Genomic DNA, 14,442 nt, shown 5'->3' with positions numbered 1-14,442 from the left:
GGGAAATCTCTGGCCTTCATGTGTGAGACTCAGAGGCCTCAGGGGCATGTGGTTCTGCACACACAGGCTACCCACTCACCTCGATTCCTATTTCAAATCCCCCGCCAAGCCCAGCTATCCCAATGGCTGAAGGTGCAGACCACGCTGATAAAACAAAAACAAAAGCATATCGTAAACACCCCTTACATATGAACAACTGTTGAAATATAATAAAATGTAAATGTTTTTTAAATAATGAGAACTAGGCATTTTCTCCATGCATTTTAAAATGTTCTTTAAAAAGCACATGCGGTCTTCTAAAAGCTGAAGAAACCTCAAAAGTGTTAGATGCTCACTGTGGGTCTGAGATTCACAGGCTCAAATCCTTAAGCTCCCGCCAACTTGTGTAACCCCAAACTATCGTGCTGTCTGCTAACTTAAGTTGCCAACATTTGTATCATTTAACCTCAGCTCTAGTCTTCAGGTTAAATTAAAAAAAAAAAAATTTAAATTTGTTCTAATTAGTCACAGACAAAGGCATTGGAAGGATTCAAGAGTTCTTTTCACTCCTGGGGTGCACTGATGTTGAATTCTTTCCATTGTCAGTTTCTCAGGGCAGAAACTCTTGTGCCTAGTAGAAGCACAAGAAATAGAAAACAAGTTCAAGATCATTAGAATCCGAACAAGGAAAGTTTCTTTACATTTTGAAATCAAGTACAATAATTCCATGTGCCCAGGTATGGTACATTTTAGAATTTTTGTGTATTTTCCTCAATATAAAATATTGAGGGGGAGGGAAAGCATGAGAAAGGCATTCTCAGGCTGGCCCTCTGCCTCAGTAGCTGACTAAGGCAGTCAGTGTGATGGTGCCAAAGATACTTTTCACTGCCGTCAGGCGCTGCCCTGGCTCACAGGCCCCTGGGAGGGAACTTGCTGCAGTTTTTAAATCTCCCTCTGCCTGATATGCAGTCACTGCTCAGGATGGAGAGGAACTGAGGGTCTGGAACAGTAGATTGGTATGGTGGAGCTGTGAAGACCCAGGGTTGGGTATGGGAGGGTCCTCTACCGGCTCTGCCCAGTTAAGGGCCTTCCATTTCCAGGAGCTTCCTGCAGATGCCAGTCCCACCTGGCAGGAGACCCTCAGCAAAGCCCACATTGCTCAGCTTTACTGTTGGTTAAGTCTTCCCATGGACACTGGGAAATGCTTGAGAAAAGCTTTCTTTTTTCAATTTTTGAAGATTAGGCTTTTAAGATTATTTTAAAATTTGTGACAATAAACTTTTTAATTAACTGAACTGTTTTCATTCACATGTTTCTTCGAACTTTCACAAGAAGGGTCTGCAGAGGGAAGGTGCTGGAATGACACCACACAGGGGCTTGCAGTCTAGATCTTGCACTGCAGCCCCAAATCACAGACACACTTCAGGCACAGCCTCAGTTTCCCAGGGTGCACTGTGGAGGAAACAGTGAGACCAACTGTCTGAAACATAAAGGATGTGTGTTCCATGAACATCTGTATTTATTGTAAGTATAAATTACTGTGTTATGAAATCAGCTCTTAGCAGAGCAACATGTTCCCTGTATGATGGAGCAGTACATGTCGAATTGTAGTAGAGGCATTTGAGTGGTCATGACACCTGCACACATGTTAAACACTGCTGCAAACATTGGTTCTTGGAATTCGTGGCAAATATACTTGGATTTCATCTCTGATAAGTAATGTAGATTTCACCCCAAAAAGTTCCAGCCAGTTACACTGCCTGGATAGGTTCTGTGTGGCGGTAATTCATATGCTGCAGGTGTCACCAACTCCCACAGAACCACAGGTGCTTGCGGATGGTCCTCAATTCCAAATCAACTTCAGAAAACACAAAAGAACAACATCCACAAAAGTGGGGAATAGTGTTCACAGCCAACAACAGACAGCAGATGCTGCCATCTTGATGGGCTGTGTGGAAGACCTACAGAATGTGTGTGAAGCAGGCTGGCCCTCAAGTCACCCAACAACTCCCTGGCCTCCTTCCTGACAGGCAGGCTACCATGTCCAGCTCCTGCCATCCCCTCCATGGAAGCATCCTTATGGAAAGAGGACAAAAAGGAATTGTGATGTTGTACAGAGGTCCACTTACTTCCATCTGGAAGGCGGGCCAGGACGATCCCACTGCCCCCTCTGGCAGTCACCAGGAACCCAGCTTTGATCACGGAGAGAATGGCAAGACCTTTGGCCTTGGCAATCACATGGGCTACGAGAAGAAAACCAAAGCATGAGCAAAGGTAAAGTAGGCAGAACTTAACCCAATGCCACATAGAGATGTTCCCCTTTCGTTAATGTGAAACTGATTCAAGAACACCAGTCAAGAGATTTTGCTTCTTTAAAAAGTTGTTTAACATTGTAAAATGATCTGCTACAGTATTCAATACTACCACTTTACTAGTATGCTGACACTATAACTCAATTTCTAAAATACTGGTTTATTCACATTTCAGAGAATTCTGTGTACAATGAGGGTGACCAATGTGGGAATCCACTGAACACAGAGCCTCAGTGTTCTGAGAATCTACATGATGGCACAGCTTCCAAGTCAACAAAGAGGCCCACAGATACCCACGAAGTAGCTCCACTGCTCCTGCAGTCGTTATCTGTCACCTCTGCTTAGAAGCAGCAAATACAGCAGAATACTTCTTAATGAACAGGGTTCATATGCCAACTATGTCTTTCCAGATTGTCCACCAAATCCAGGGACACCAAATGCCTGCACAGGGAATCTCTGAATAGTTAGTCATTTAGCTTTTCACTTACAGCTTGGAGTGTACAGCAAGATGGAGTTGAGCTGTACGACATCCAGGGGACATGGGCCACATGGGCATCTTGGGCAGGGGAACATTGTCCACCCAAGTTCACATCTGTGGACCCCATGGGCCAAAGAGGCTTCCCGTTCCCTGCTATACCACACTGCTACGCACATTGGTTTCTGCTTGAATTTCCTATAAGCCTGAAATCAGTGCCTCTCATGCATGCCTGTGTATGCAGCTCCCTGAGGACCTTCTGGGAACACAGGTCCCTGAGGCCTGGCAGACCCCTCACATGTGCCTGGGAGGCCCAGCAGTTGGGCCATTGGCACCCAGTAGAGCAGCAAAGCTCCAGCAGCTCCACTCTCTCAGGGTGGGAGAACTAGCCAGGCTGAAGTAATAAAAATTGACATTACTATTAATGTTATCATACCAACAAACATTTTAAAGTTCATTGAAAGCTGTTAAATAACTTCAGAAAGTCTGAGGAAAAATTAGGGGTTCAACGTATGACACAATAATGACTGGGATTAATAATTAGTCTGCCAACCACCTGTGGATCTTCTCTGTAGGAGAGGAATACTCCATGAAACACCTTGGAAGGAACTGGTGACCCACAGGTAGGAGTCCCAAAGCTCACCTGAGCACACAACAGTCCCATGAAAGTGTATTAAATACACATCCTTGGCCCCGGTGCTCAGAGTCTGGTCCCGTGAGTCAGAACAGGATTCAGGGCTTGAGTTTTAATAAACAAGGAATAGCTATGCTGGGAAATATTGATAAATGTCTCTTTAACCACTTTAAAATCTGAATATCTCAGGTGGAATTAAAAAGCACAAAATTAAACCTTGCTTTTGAGGCTGTTAACTTACTTGTTAGCTAGTGAGTTTGCAATATTTTCTTATGCAGCACTTGAGTGGGGAAGGGACAGGAGAACCAAAAAGATTTTGAACCATCAAAATCTCTGGCCCAGCACCTTCTTCAGGGCTGGAGGGAAGACCCTGCCCCTGGCTCAGGACTGTTGCTGCCATGCCCAGGAGACCCAGGACACCGCCTGGATCAGCCGTGAGAAAAGTGGTGGTCTCTGTGGGATAGCAACCTGGAGAGATGCTGAGGAATGCAGAAGAGCAACATAAAAAAACACATTCAGAGGTTCACCTACCAGGAATAATCTTATCAGGTCCATTTCCAGAAGTTATTTCCGTGAATTCTCTTAGGATTCTAGCAGCCTTCTTTGCTTCTGATTTCAGATTGGAAGGTATAGGGTTGTTCACTGAAATAATTTTTTTAAAAGATATTTTAATGAAAGAAGTCTACATTAAGTACTAACAAATCATATCCTCCCAAGGAAATGGTTTGGCAGTCCTCAATTATTGACTACTTTGTCTCTTCCCTGAGGCGTTAAACCTGCTCTGGTTAGAAAACACTAAGCTCTCAAAATCTGAGAAATCGTAACATCGTGGGATTCTAAGAATGTTAGAATCTGGCCCACCTTCCCACTTTGTGTCTCTTCCCTATAATTAAGGCACCTTACTACTATCAAAAAGATTCAGAATTTAAAAATCAGAAAGAGGTGCTTTTTGCAATTTGGTGTCCTAATGTAAAGTTAACCTGTTTGGCCACTCTAATCAAAACACTTGAACAGGCTGCCTGTAGACTTTCCTACAGCTGAAATTCTGGGGCCCTGGGAACTGGCTCCACTGTGCTCACCAAGTTTCCCAAAGCTGTGGGGACACATCTGCCCCTGGGCGTGTGTCTCTAATAGCACTCATGGCCATGGGGCTCTGCAGTATGTGGGAGGTGGCTCCTCGCTTGTCACTGGATCACAGGTCAGAGGAGCCCGGGAAGTCCAGTGGCCCTGACATGTACCATGTGAGTGTGCCATCTGCGATCCCTCACGTAGCTGTCTGCAAGGTGCACACCTGGGAAGGTGAAAGCACCCCTGCCCATCATTTCTCTGGTATGACCTGCATGCCACAGAAAGCTCAGACAGGATGATCCAAAGGCCCAGGGAAGGAGTCCTCTTACCCGGTGAAACACCTGTATTTCTAATGAAGTAACATGATACATTTGGGCACGTGGAATGCTTGCTGTATGCAACACATTTTAAAGGTGGAAACTGAGTTGGGGTCATATTGGAGTTTCGTTCTGTTAAGAAGTCAGTTTTGTTTTTCTGGGTCAACACAGGAGCACCGTCCAGACTCAAGCAGTGGGGCATCAGGTCTGTGAACTGTCAGTGAGATTAGTTTGGGTAGAGGAATGCTTTCATAGAATTTGTGCAAGCAGAATAAAATGCACACGTTGGGTTGTGTCCCTCCTGCTTCAGCATTCAGCTGTGTGTTGTGGCACCTTTTATTTTTCCCAGCCTCACTTCAGAATGGAATTCACCTGTTTTAAGTGTAGCACAAGGAGCATGTACCATAGTCCCCTCCTGCAGCCACATTCCCCCTGAGCTTTGCAGTCAGAGAGCCTCCCCCAGTCATGGGTAAGTGCCACTCCAATCTGTCACATGTGGCAGTTTCGTCTGTGTGGAGCGTCACACAGATGGGTTAGAATGTGTGTCCTTTTCTGCTAGTTGATCTCAGTTACCGTAGGACTGCTAAGACCTGTGTTGTCCTCATGTGATCATAAGTCTAACCCTAACCCTCTTCCTGGTCAGAGGGCACCTGATCTGTAGGAACACCTCCTCCTGCCCTCCCTTCTCCTTTTGATGGACAACAGGGCTTTCCCAGTTTAGGGTTATTCCAAATGAAAACTGGTAAATATTCCCATTAAAGTCTTCTGTGCACAGATGTTGTGTTTCTCAGACAAAAGATCCCTGTTCACATGGCAAGCACATGTCTATCTATCTAATAGCTGCCAAGGTGCTATCTGGGACCATCTTATATGTCTACCAGAACTTTGGGAGCTTTCTAGCACTCTGCATTCCAACCAACCCTTGGCATGGCCGGTCTTATAAATAAGTTATTTCCATGAATTTCACTGAACTGTTTTCATTTCCTGCATTACTGATAGAGTTGAACACTTCCTTAGGTTTATTTTAGTATCTTGTAGAAAGTGCTAAAATCTTTGCTCATTTTAAAAGTGGATTGTTTTCTATTCTATTTAGTTGTAAAAGATCTTTGCATACCATGGATTTTGTACCTCTTCAGATATATATCTTTAATGTTTTTCATGGTTTATGGTTTACCCCATCATTTACTTTATTCTATGGGGGGTGTAATTTTCTAAAACACATTCACAGCTTTCTCCCCAACTTGGTGCTTGAGTGACGTATCTGCAGATCACTTGATTTTTCCTAAGCCTGTCACTGAGGTCTGTTCATCTTTCCCAGCCTGTTCTTCCCATTTTCTCTTTGGATATTTTCCATTGCTGTGTCTTCAAGTTCACTGCTTTGGTTCTAAGTCTGCTATTTGGCCACCAAAGACCTTTTAGTCTCCATACCATGCTTGTAGCCCGAGTCCCTTTGTTTCCCCGTGCTTCCTGTCTGTGTGACATCTGCTGTCATCAGGTCTAGGAGCACTTTTCACTGTGGAGTGGTCTGGCCATTGTGTCACCTCTGTGCTTTCCGGGTCTGCCTTGAGGGACTCTTTTCTAGTGATGGCTTCTGCCTTCCCGTTTGTGCCATTGCTAGTGAAGCTTGATGGTTGCTAAGTACTGGGCTATGGCCAAGGTGAGTGTCCAGATTTTGTTTTCTCCTTTCAAATGTGTGGATGCATGGGCAGGAGGCAATGCGAGTTCCCAGACCTGGTTTCACTCTTTGCTCTGTTAAGAGCAACCTCAGGACTGTCTTGGCCCACAGCTCAGGTGAGACCCTCCAGAGTGCCCTGGGGTGGTGTGCTCTTTCCATGCTGCCCAGTTGGAATGGGTCCCTAGCTGGTGAGCTCTGAGACTTGCTTACTTGGAAGCTTCACACCAGTTCTTCACCCTGCCTTGAAAATTTCACCTGCACAAAAAATGCTTATTCCTCACTTGAAGATGCAGGTGATCCCTTTGCCGATCTCTGAAGAGCTGCTGCTTTCATAACATGCACTGCAAACTCCAGCAGCCCAGTCCCTCCCACCCAGTCCCTCCCTTTCCCAGCAGGACCCCACTCTGGGTACCTCCTCCACCCTGTGATTTGGAAAACTACAGGAGGCAAAGTAGTCAGCATGGGGTTCTCCTTGCTTCTTCCCCTCCTCTCCTGGATCTCAGACACGTCCCATGTGTGGAGACAAAGGCCTGCCTGTGTGCCAGGCGCCAGCTGTCCTGGTGAGAGCGCTGTGCACTTCCTGTGTCCTCTACAGTGAGCAGTCAAGGCCACCTTTCCATTTCTGTTGAATGTTTTCATACTTCACACCCATCCACAGGGGATGCAGCCCTGTTTCTTACTGACTCCTACACTAAGAGCACTCATCTTTTTCTGGAGTCTGGAGTCTGTTTCTCATCTGTCTTTTGTCATGGTCTTTTCTACTTTTTTCTTTAATTAAGTCAAATCTATCCTTTTAAGTACCACAAATTTCTTTTAACTAAAAATACTAATTCTCAGATTCACATGGAAATTTAAAGAAGCAAGAGGGGTCAGGGAAAACTGTATGAATAGTAAGGGCTAGCTCCACCAGAGGCTGGAGCATGTGAAGAGGCCCCAACTCAGCACCCTGCAGTGGACACAAGCCTAGGCAGAACCAGCTTCACCAAGCAGAAAACCCAGAAGTGACCCAGATACATGCAAGATGTGTATGACAAAGACAAGAGCCTCAGGTCGATGTCACAGACAAAGGTTTTTAGGAAATCTGAAGTTAAGGTCCAAAATCATAAGTGAGGAAAGAGGCCCCCTGCTGCTAATCCCACCAGGGCTCAGTCCCCCTTCCCTGGTGCTGTGCAGCACATGCAGGCCATCACTGCCTTAGCCGTCAGACACCAGTGTTGGGTAGTGATCATCTTGGCACAGACTCTCAAATTAGAGCTGCTAAGGAAAACGTCCAACAATCTCGAGGTGCTCTACCACCAAGCCACATGCCCAGTCCTGAAAATCTTCATGTCATCGACTTCTTTCCAAACAAGCACACTTAGAGCTGCCAGGCACTGCCACCCAAGTGTCTACTGCTTGGAGGAGGCATGTTGGGAAGATAGAGATGCATCAGGGCAATTTTATTCCAAACTGTCTGAAGACCAAGGTGCACTGCACAGCAAGGTGTTCTGAGGCAACCAGTCCTTATTAAGATGAAGTAAAGCCAGTTCACAATGTCGGAGCTTATGCAAAAAATGTGAAAACAATGAGAATCTTTATGAAGGAACTCTACAAACAAGGCACAATACTAAAGGGAACTACAGAGGAAAAGTTAAAAAGATTTGCCCACAGACACTTGAGATGAAAATGTAAGCCACAGACTGGAAGACATTATTACACACACATGCTACAGATCTAGTATCTGGAACACAGAGAGATTTCTGAGAATCAATAAGACAAATACACGGAAGCTGGGCAAGGCACCCAGGCATCTGATTTGCAGGAGAGGGAGACTCTGTGGTCACTAAGTGAATGAAAGCTGACCAGATGGACCAGGAAGCAGGGAAAAGCCAAACAAGGTAGGTGAGCCTCCATTTCTCATCTGTCAGAGTGAAAAACTACAGGTCTGCAGGAAGTGAGTGCAGGGGCAGTTGGCCATAGTGGGAGTACCAGATTTCAGCACAGGAGAACTGAGCCTCTTCCTGGGTGTATCTGAGGGAGCGTGCATGGGGAAGGGTGGCCCCAGACACAGGTCCACCTGTAGAAAGGAATCACTCTTTTCCACTCAAGCAGGATCACAGGAGACAGAGGGTGCAGGGAGAACTGGGGAGGGCTGCTGGCAGGGTGCTCCAAGAGCTACCAGCCGCAGGAAGCAGCAGGAAGGGTGCTACCTGCAGTTTTCTGCAAGGCCCGGCAGACCTGCCCCGTTTAGGCGGTGACCTGGAGATAAGGAAAGGCTGACATACTTGATACCACTGCTTTCACCTGCAATGGTGAAAAAGATGGTGGACACACACAGGAATATGCTCAGAAGCACCCAAGTGTCACTGGATAGGGGCAAGGAGTTCCCTCCAAGTGGGCAGTGTGACCTCGACTTGGCCCATGTGGGTTCTTGACTTAGACCCCTGAAAAGATTCCAGGATCTGATAAAAACAAGTCACAAGCTAATATTCAAGGAGAGCAGAGGTGTACACATCCAAGGACAGGGTGCAGGTGCCCTCACCTCCAGAGATCGGAGGACAGGGAGGGCTAGGCAGAACTCTGACTACACACAGGATTATCCTGGGAAGGAAAGTGCAGACTCCCAGGAGAGTTTCTGTGAGTCAAGTCCCAGGTCAATCACCTGATGCCTGGGTTCAGAACGTTTCTCTCTGGCTAAGGAGTCCAGCCATAAGCCAGGCATGGTCACATTGTGAGGTCTGAATGCTGAAAATTTGAATCAACTGTTTTGTTCATGTTGATCTGGTACGAGCGCATGCCAGAGGGCTTGCTCATCTAACTAGAGGCAGGCTTGGCTGGAAATGCTGGTAGACCTGGGCTTCCATCTGGGAAGGGCCTCTCTCTCCCTCTCCCAGAGCTCACCCAGCAAAGGAGGAGTCTTAAGGCAGCCACTCAAAAACCACGTCTACTTGCTGGTGTCCGCTAACATTTTTGTCATTAATGCTCCCATTATGCAGTCTGGATTCAGAAAATCTTAAGAACTGAGAAGGAAGAAAATTCCAGGTGAACACTTGGGCCTTGAGAGCTAATCTGATAGAGGTGAATTTCAGTCATGATTGAAGGTAACTTACTAAAGATGGAAAACTATTTGGTATTCCACAAATGCCCAAGAAAAAAAAAACAGTAAAGGGCATTTCCTGTTTTCAGGTTTATAGTTTCCACCTGTACTTATGCAGTTCACAGACTTTGAACTCTCTGGCAAATACACACTGGCTTCCTTCTATTTTGATTGCAGGAGGGAAGGTATCGAGCTGGTGTGAATCAGCAAGACAAGCAAGCATGTGAGCAGAAAACTGCCTGAGGCTGCCATGTCTGTACAGAGGTGCATGCACTGGCTGCAACATGAACCTGTCTGCAATGCACCTGTTCCTGACTTTGCTGGTACAGAAGGCAAGGACAAACAGCCTGCTTTTCATAGAATGAGAGTTCCACCAGAGGGTCTGTGCGCTGGTTGTAGGGCCGTGCAGCTCTGTGTCCACTCACGTGTTTCCTGCCACAGTGTGGGCCATTCCCAGAGACAGTGATGTGTGCCTTCCACACCAGGAAGGTCGAGAAATCTGTGTCATCGCTTGCTGGATGAGGAGGGAAAAGTTGAGACCCCAGCCACAACAGCAGGACCTGCCCATCCACAACACCCCACCTGAGGGAGAGGGGACTCCTGCTGCACTGAGCAGTGGCAACCAGAGGCTTATTTATTATGCAGCTAACCATACCCTATATCCACTGAAGAATATTCCTGATCTCCCCATGGGATTACTGAAAAATTATTTTGAACTTCAATTTTCTATGTTGGGACTAGATTCAACTGATCTTTATCTGCATTCTAGTCAATTAAGAGATGGAAAAGTGGATAAAACTCATAACAATTAACCTATATGTTAATGTTTTTATCTCCAATTACCCAGTACTCACAATACATTATTTGGAAGTCCTTCTGAAAAAAAGTACAACCATGGTTTTCCTTTTCATTAAATGCTAAATGGATTGAATTTTACCTTCCATCTTCTATTAGCAAGTTCTTCAATTAGCATGCACACCTTAAAAAAACTTTTTATGGTAGGATTTTATCCTGCACTTCCTCCCTAGGATCCTACTCTGCTGCCTGCCCTTCAGGGCACTTGGGTGTGCACTTGAGAGGGATGTTCTCCACTGGGGATCTGGAAGCATAACCATGCACAAGAGCATTAGGCAGAGGTGGAGGGAGAAGCTGGGCACTGTACAACCAAGTTGAATCCAGAGGAGTCCCATTCTTTAAGTCCATGGACAAGGAAAATCCTGTTCTGTTAAGGCCCATTTAAATGAGATTTTCTGATGAGTGTAACTAAAGCAGAGTAAATGATACATGAATTGTATCCACAAGGACATTCTACTCTGGATGCTCTCAACTGAGTTGTATTAGACCAGTTACACAAGAAAATTTTACAGTCAATAGTTGCTGTGCAATGTCCTTCCCTGGGGGAAGGTCAGGGCCAGTACTGTGGACCTGGGCAGGAGAGCTGCTGTGATCAGATGGGCCCAGAAGCTGCAGTCCATGGAGTGCTTCACCACAGGCTGCACAGCTATGGATGGACAGGCTGCTGACAAGCTCAGCCATAGTGAGGACTCCTTGGCATGTCTGCTGAACTTCAGAAAATACCATGTGTTCTATTGAACTTCCAATAAAATCATTTTGCCTGATCCCAGTTATGCACAGTGAATTTCTCTGTCATAATCAAAATACAAAAATGAAAAATTTAGATATAAACCTCACCTCCTGTTCTCAGCTCTTAACCTACTTTCCCTTCCTCTGTTTCGAGGAAGAGTACATCTGACCAGGATGTTGATATCATCACACTGCTGGAGTTGGGCTGCATCTGAATAGTCACAAAGTCTAAAGTTTCTCAAACTCCAAAGTCAAGCAAATTGTCTTCTAAGGGTCTCCACCAGACTTCAGGTTAAGAAACTGTTGGATGTGCAGTGCTCTATGAGAAAGCAACTGAAATATTTGAAAATTCCTGTACAAAGATTTCTTTATTTAAGAAGAGTTTATGAGGTTCTGGGAAGAAACTTACTGTGAAAACCTCAACAGCCTAAATGAGCTTAAGTTCTGGAAATAATTTTTACATATTGACCAGAGGTCAATAACTCAGGACTAGGGCCCCTGGGGGCCAATAGGGACATCAGAATCCTAGTTGTAATAAACTGCTACAGGCTGAGAAAGCTGGCCACTGTCTTCAACCTGGACCCATCCCAGGATCAGGAACAGCAGCCAGCAACCAAAGAACTCTTCCCCTACTGTCAACCAGAGTCAGGGATGCCAGACTTTCATTCCATCAACAGCATCTATTTTATTCAACAGACCCTAAATTATGGAGGGGAAACCTATAGGAAAAGTGAGTTTATGACTGGTTTTCCAAATTTCCATTAACTATAAAGTAATCAAATTATTAAATCTTATAATTTACATGAAATGGAAGTTAACTCGCTAAACTTATAAAATTGCAAATACAAGATCAAAGAAACTAGAATTTGTCTAAGGATATACAGAATTTAGAACAAACTGATTAAATCTCAGCCAAAATGAACTTTGTGTAATTTCCCAAGAGGCTTTAAAATGTTGCCTCTCTCAGTAAGTACAACTCTGAACACTGCTGCCTGACCATTACTGCCTTTGTGTCTTAGACCCATGCCTATCTTTCTGGGCCCTTGGTGGAACTACTTTCTTTGTCTTAAAGGAGACAAAGCTTGTTGTTTCTGGAAATCGGAACCTGGGTCCCTGGTCAGATCACCAACCTCTTTAATTCAAACTTTCAGCCAAACCCACCATGTGAATGTCAACTATTCTCTGTGCCCCGTGCCTCTTTCCCATTCCTCTGACTGCAGGCTGTGCATGCAGGACAAGAGCCAGGAGTGGTGGGTGGGAAAAGGCTTGAACTGGCTCCACTTCTCCCCAGCTCAGACTATACAGGCCATTCTGATCTGATTGTCTGGTATAAAAAATGGACTCTTCTCAGAGAAAATAAAAATATTCAGCATGTTTAGGTCTTAAATGGCAGGGAAGTATGTCTTGTCAGGATACGATCTGCAAATAAGCTGATGAGCACAAGTACTCAGGACTAGCCCTCAGTGGTCACAACACACAATAGTTCTCTTTAACCCCTATCAACTGTTTAAAAATCAAATTCTTATTTCTGAATATTGAGATATCTCCTGAGAGTAAAGATTTCCTAAACAGAATAAAGGTACCAAAGCACTTAAAAATAGTTTTTAACCTTAAAAACAAGGAGTAGTATTGACTCATTTTACAGAAATTTCACTTAAATTGAACATTAGTAAACCAATAACCAATTCTTAATTTAAATATGATGAAAAGGATGGAGATTATCTCTTATTATTTTAACTTCCAACATAGCAATTTGCAAGCAATCGAACTGCTCAGGTATTTCAATAATAGACCAGCACAGCAGGCTAAACAGCACCTTAAACCAGAGACCTATTATTCCCTGAACCGTGTGTGCAAAATTTCTGGCTAAATCATGTTTCATCAAAACACTTCCTCACATCTCAATAACACCCTGAGGTGAACAAGAATGCAGGACAGGCACGCCCTGTGAAAAGAGTCAAGCCAAACCTTCTCTGCTAGGGTGGAAACCTTTGGCCTTTGTGTCATTCTTTCCAGTTTGGCTGCAGCAAGGCAGTGGTAACAGGAAAAATTGCTGAAGTGAAAATGATTTTCAGCCAGCAGTGAAATCCTATTTCCTCACTGTTATCAACCATCTCAGAGTAAGTAATTCCAAACTTTAAGAAAGCAAAACCATCACTATAGGGAGATCCCACACGGGGGCCATGCTCAGCGGCCTGGCACCTTAGGGGTGGCGCACCTGTTTCTGGTCTCAGGGCCAGGTGAGGCCTAGCACCCACCCCTGCTTCCCGCAGTACCCCAACCTGAACGTTCAGGGTTTCGCAGCAAAGGCGCTGACTCCTGCCTGTCTCAAGCGCACCGGACGCGCCATTCATAAAGACAAGTTGGAACGAGAAGATAGCAAAAAGATTATTTTTAAGTAAAACAATGAATTTCAGTCATCCAAATTAAAAACGTAATAAGAGTTTTCCTACGAATTGGAGCGAACGTAGCTAAACTTGAATCAAAACCTGTGTTCTGGTAACTATTAATCCTAAACTTGGACGATTTCCGAAAGGATCCAATGTGAAGAGCGACATGATCTTTCCGTGGTCCTTTCACCAACGATAACCGCCGCCGGCAACGCCTTCTTAAAAGTGGAAGCGTGGCCACGATAAAGAATGTGTCCCGTCCCAGCTCCAGGTGCGGCTTACCTGCCCCGACACCTTACTCACTTGTGCCCGCGAGCTCCTCGGCTCCGCGCCCCTCGAGGTCCGCACACCTGCCCAGGAAGAGGAAGGGCGGCCGCCTCTCGGTTCCGCCTCCCAGGGCGGGGACCGGCCCCAGCGAGGGGCACACCTGATACAGGTAATGGAGCAAATATATGCAGCCCCGCCTTTGCCAGGTGCCAAGCGCCTCAACATTTTCGCGGGACACAACAATACAGCTGCGTCGACCTCCTCACTCCACGGGGTTTCGAAAACATTCCATTATTTTAAATCGGGGAAACCCAACTGACGCCACAGCAGCAGGCAGCGCCGCTCCGGACAGCCCAGACAGCGGCCTGGCCGACAGGGGCGGCCGGTTCCCAGGTCCAGCGAGGCTCCTCCACCTGGACCCAGAAGGGTCCCGGAAGATGCCGGGGCCTCACTCTCCGGGAGGGCCTTGCTTATCCTGTCGGCCAGCCGCCCGCCGCCTGGTATCTCAGCGCCAGGGCTGCGCCCTTACTGAGCGCGCAGGCGAGCGGGGCCGCCGCCCACCACACCGCGGAAGTGCCGCCGGGGCGAGGCGGGAGCCGGTTCCATCAGGCCCCGCCCACCCCGCCCCACCCCGATAGGGGTGGAGCGAGACAGGTCTCACCAGA

The 14,442-nt window shown here is 46.1% G+C and overlaps 1 protein-coding gene across 2 annotated transcripts in view; it reads right to left on the bottom strand.

Moving 5' to 3' along the window:
- Window positions 1-14,388, bottom strand: part of Sh3yl1 (SH3 and SYLF domain containing 1) — a 37,348-nt gene extending 22,960 nt beyond the window's left edge. Inside the window, exons 1-4 of one of the 2 annotated variants that reach the window (XM_047521950.1) lie at window positions 13,814-14,388; window positions 3,932-4,042; window positions 2,109-2,222; window positions 80-144 (exon numbers count right to left, since the gene is read on the bottom strand). In XM_047521950.1, coding sequence (XP_047377906.1) covers window positions 80-144; window positions 2,109-2,222; window positions 3,932-4,042; window position 13,814 — 291 coding nt within the window. In that variant the 5' untranslated portion in view covers window positions 13,815-14,388. Of the gene's footprint in view, window positions 1-79; window positions 145-2,108; window positions 2,223-3,931; window positions 4,043-13,813 lie in introns of those variants that run through there. The other variant, XM_047521951.1, reaches the window with a different exon arrangement.
- Window positions 14,389-14,442: the final 54 nt, after the last annotated feature.

The sequence above is a fragment of the Sciurus carolinensis genome, chromosome 13 (assembly GCF_902686445.1).
Source record: "Sciurus carolinensis chromosome 13, mSciCar1.2, whole genome shotgun sequence".
Lineage (NCBI taxonomy): Eukaryota > Metazoa > Chordata > Mammalia > Rodentia > Sciuridae > Sciurus > Sciurus carolinensis.
Note: the sequence above shows the minus strand (reverse complement) of the source record. Positions and strands in the feature narration are given on the sequence as shown.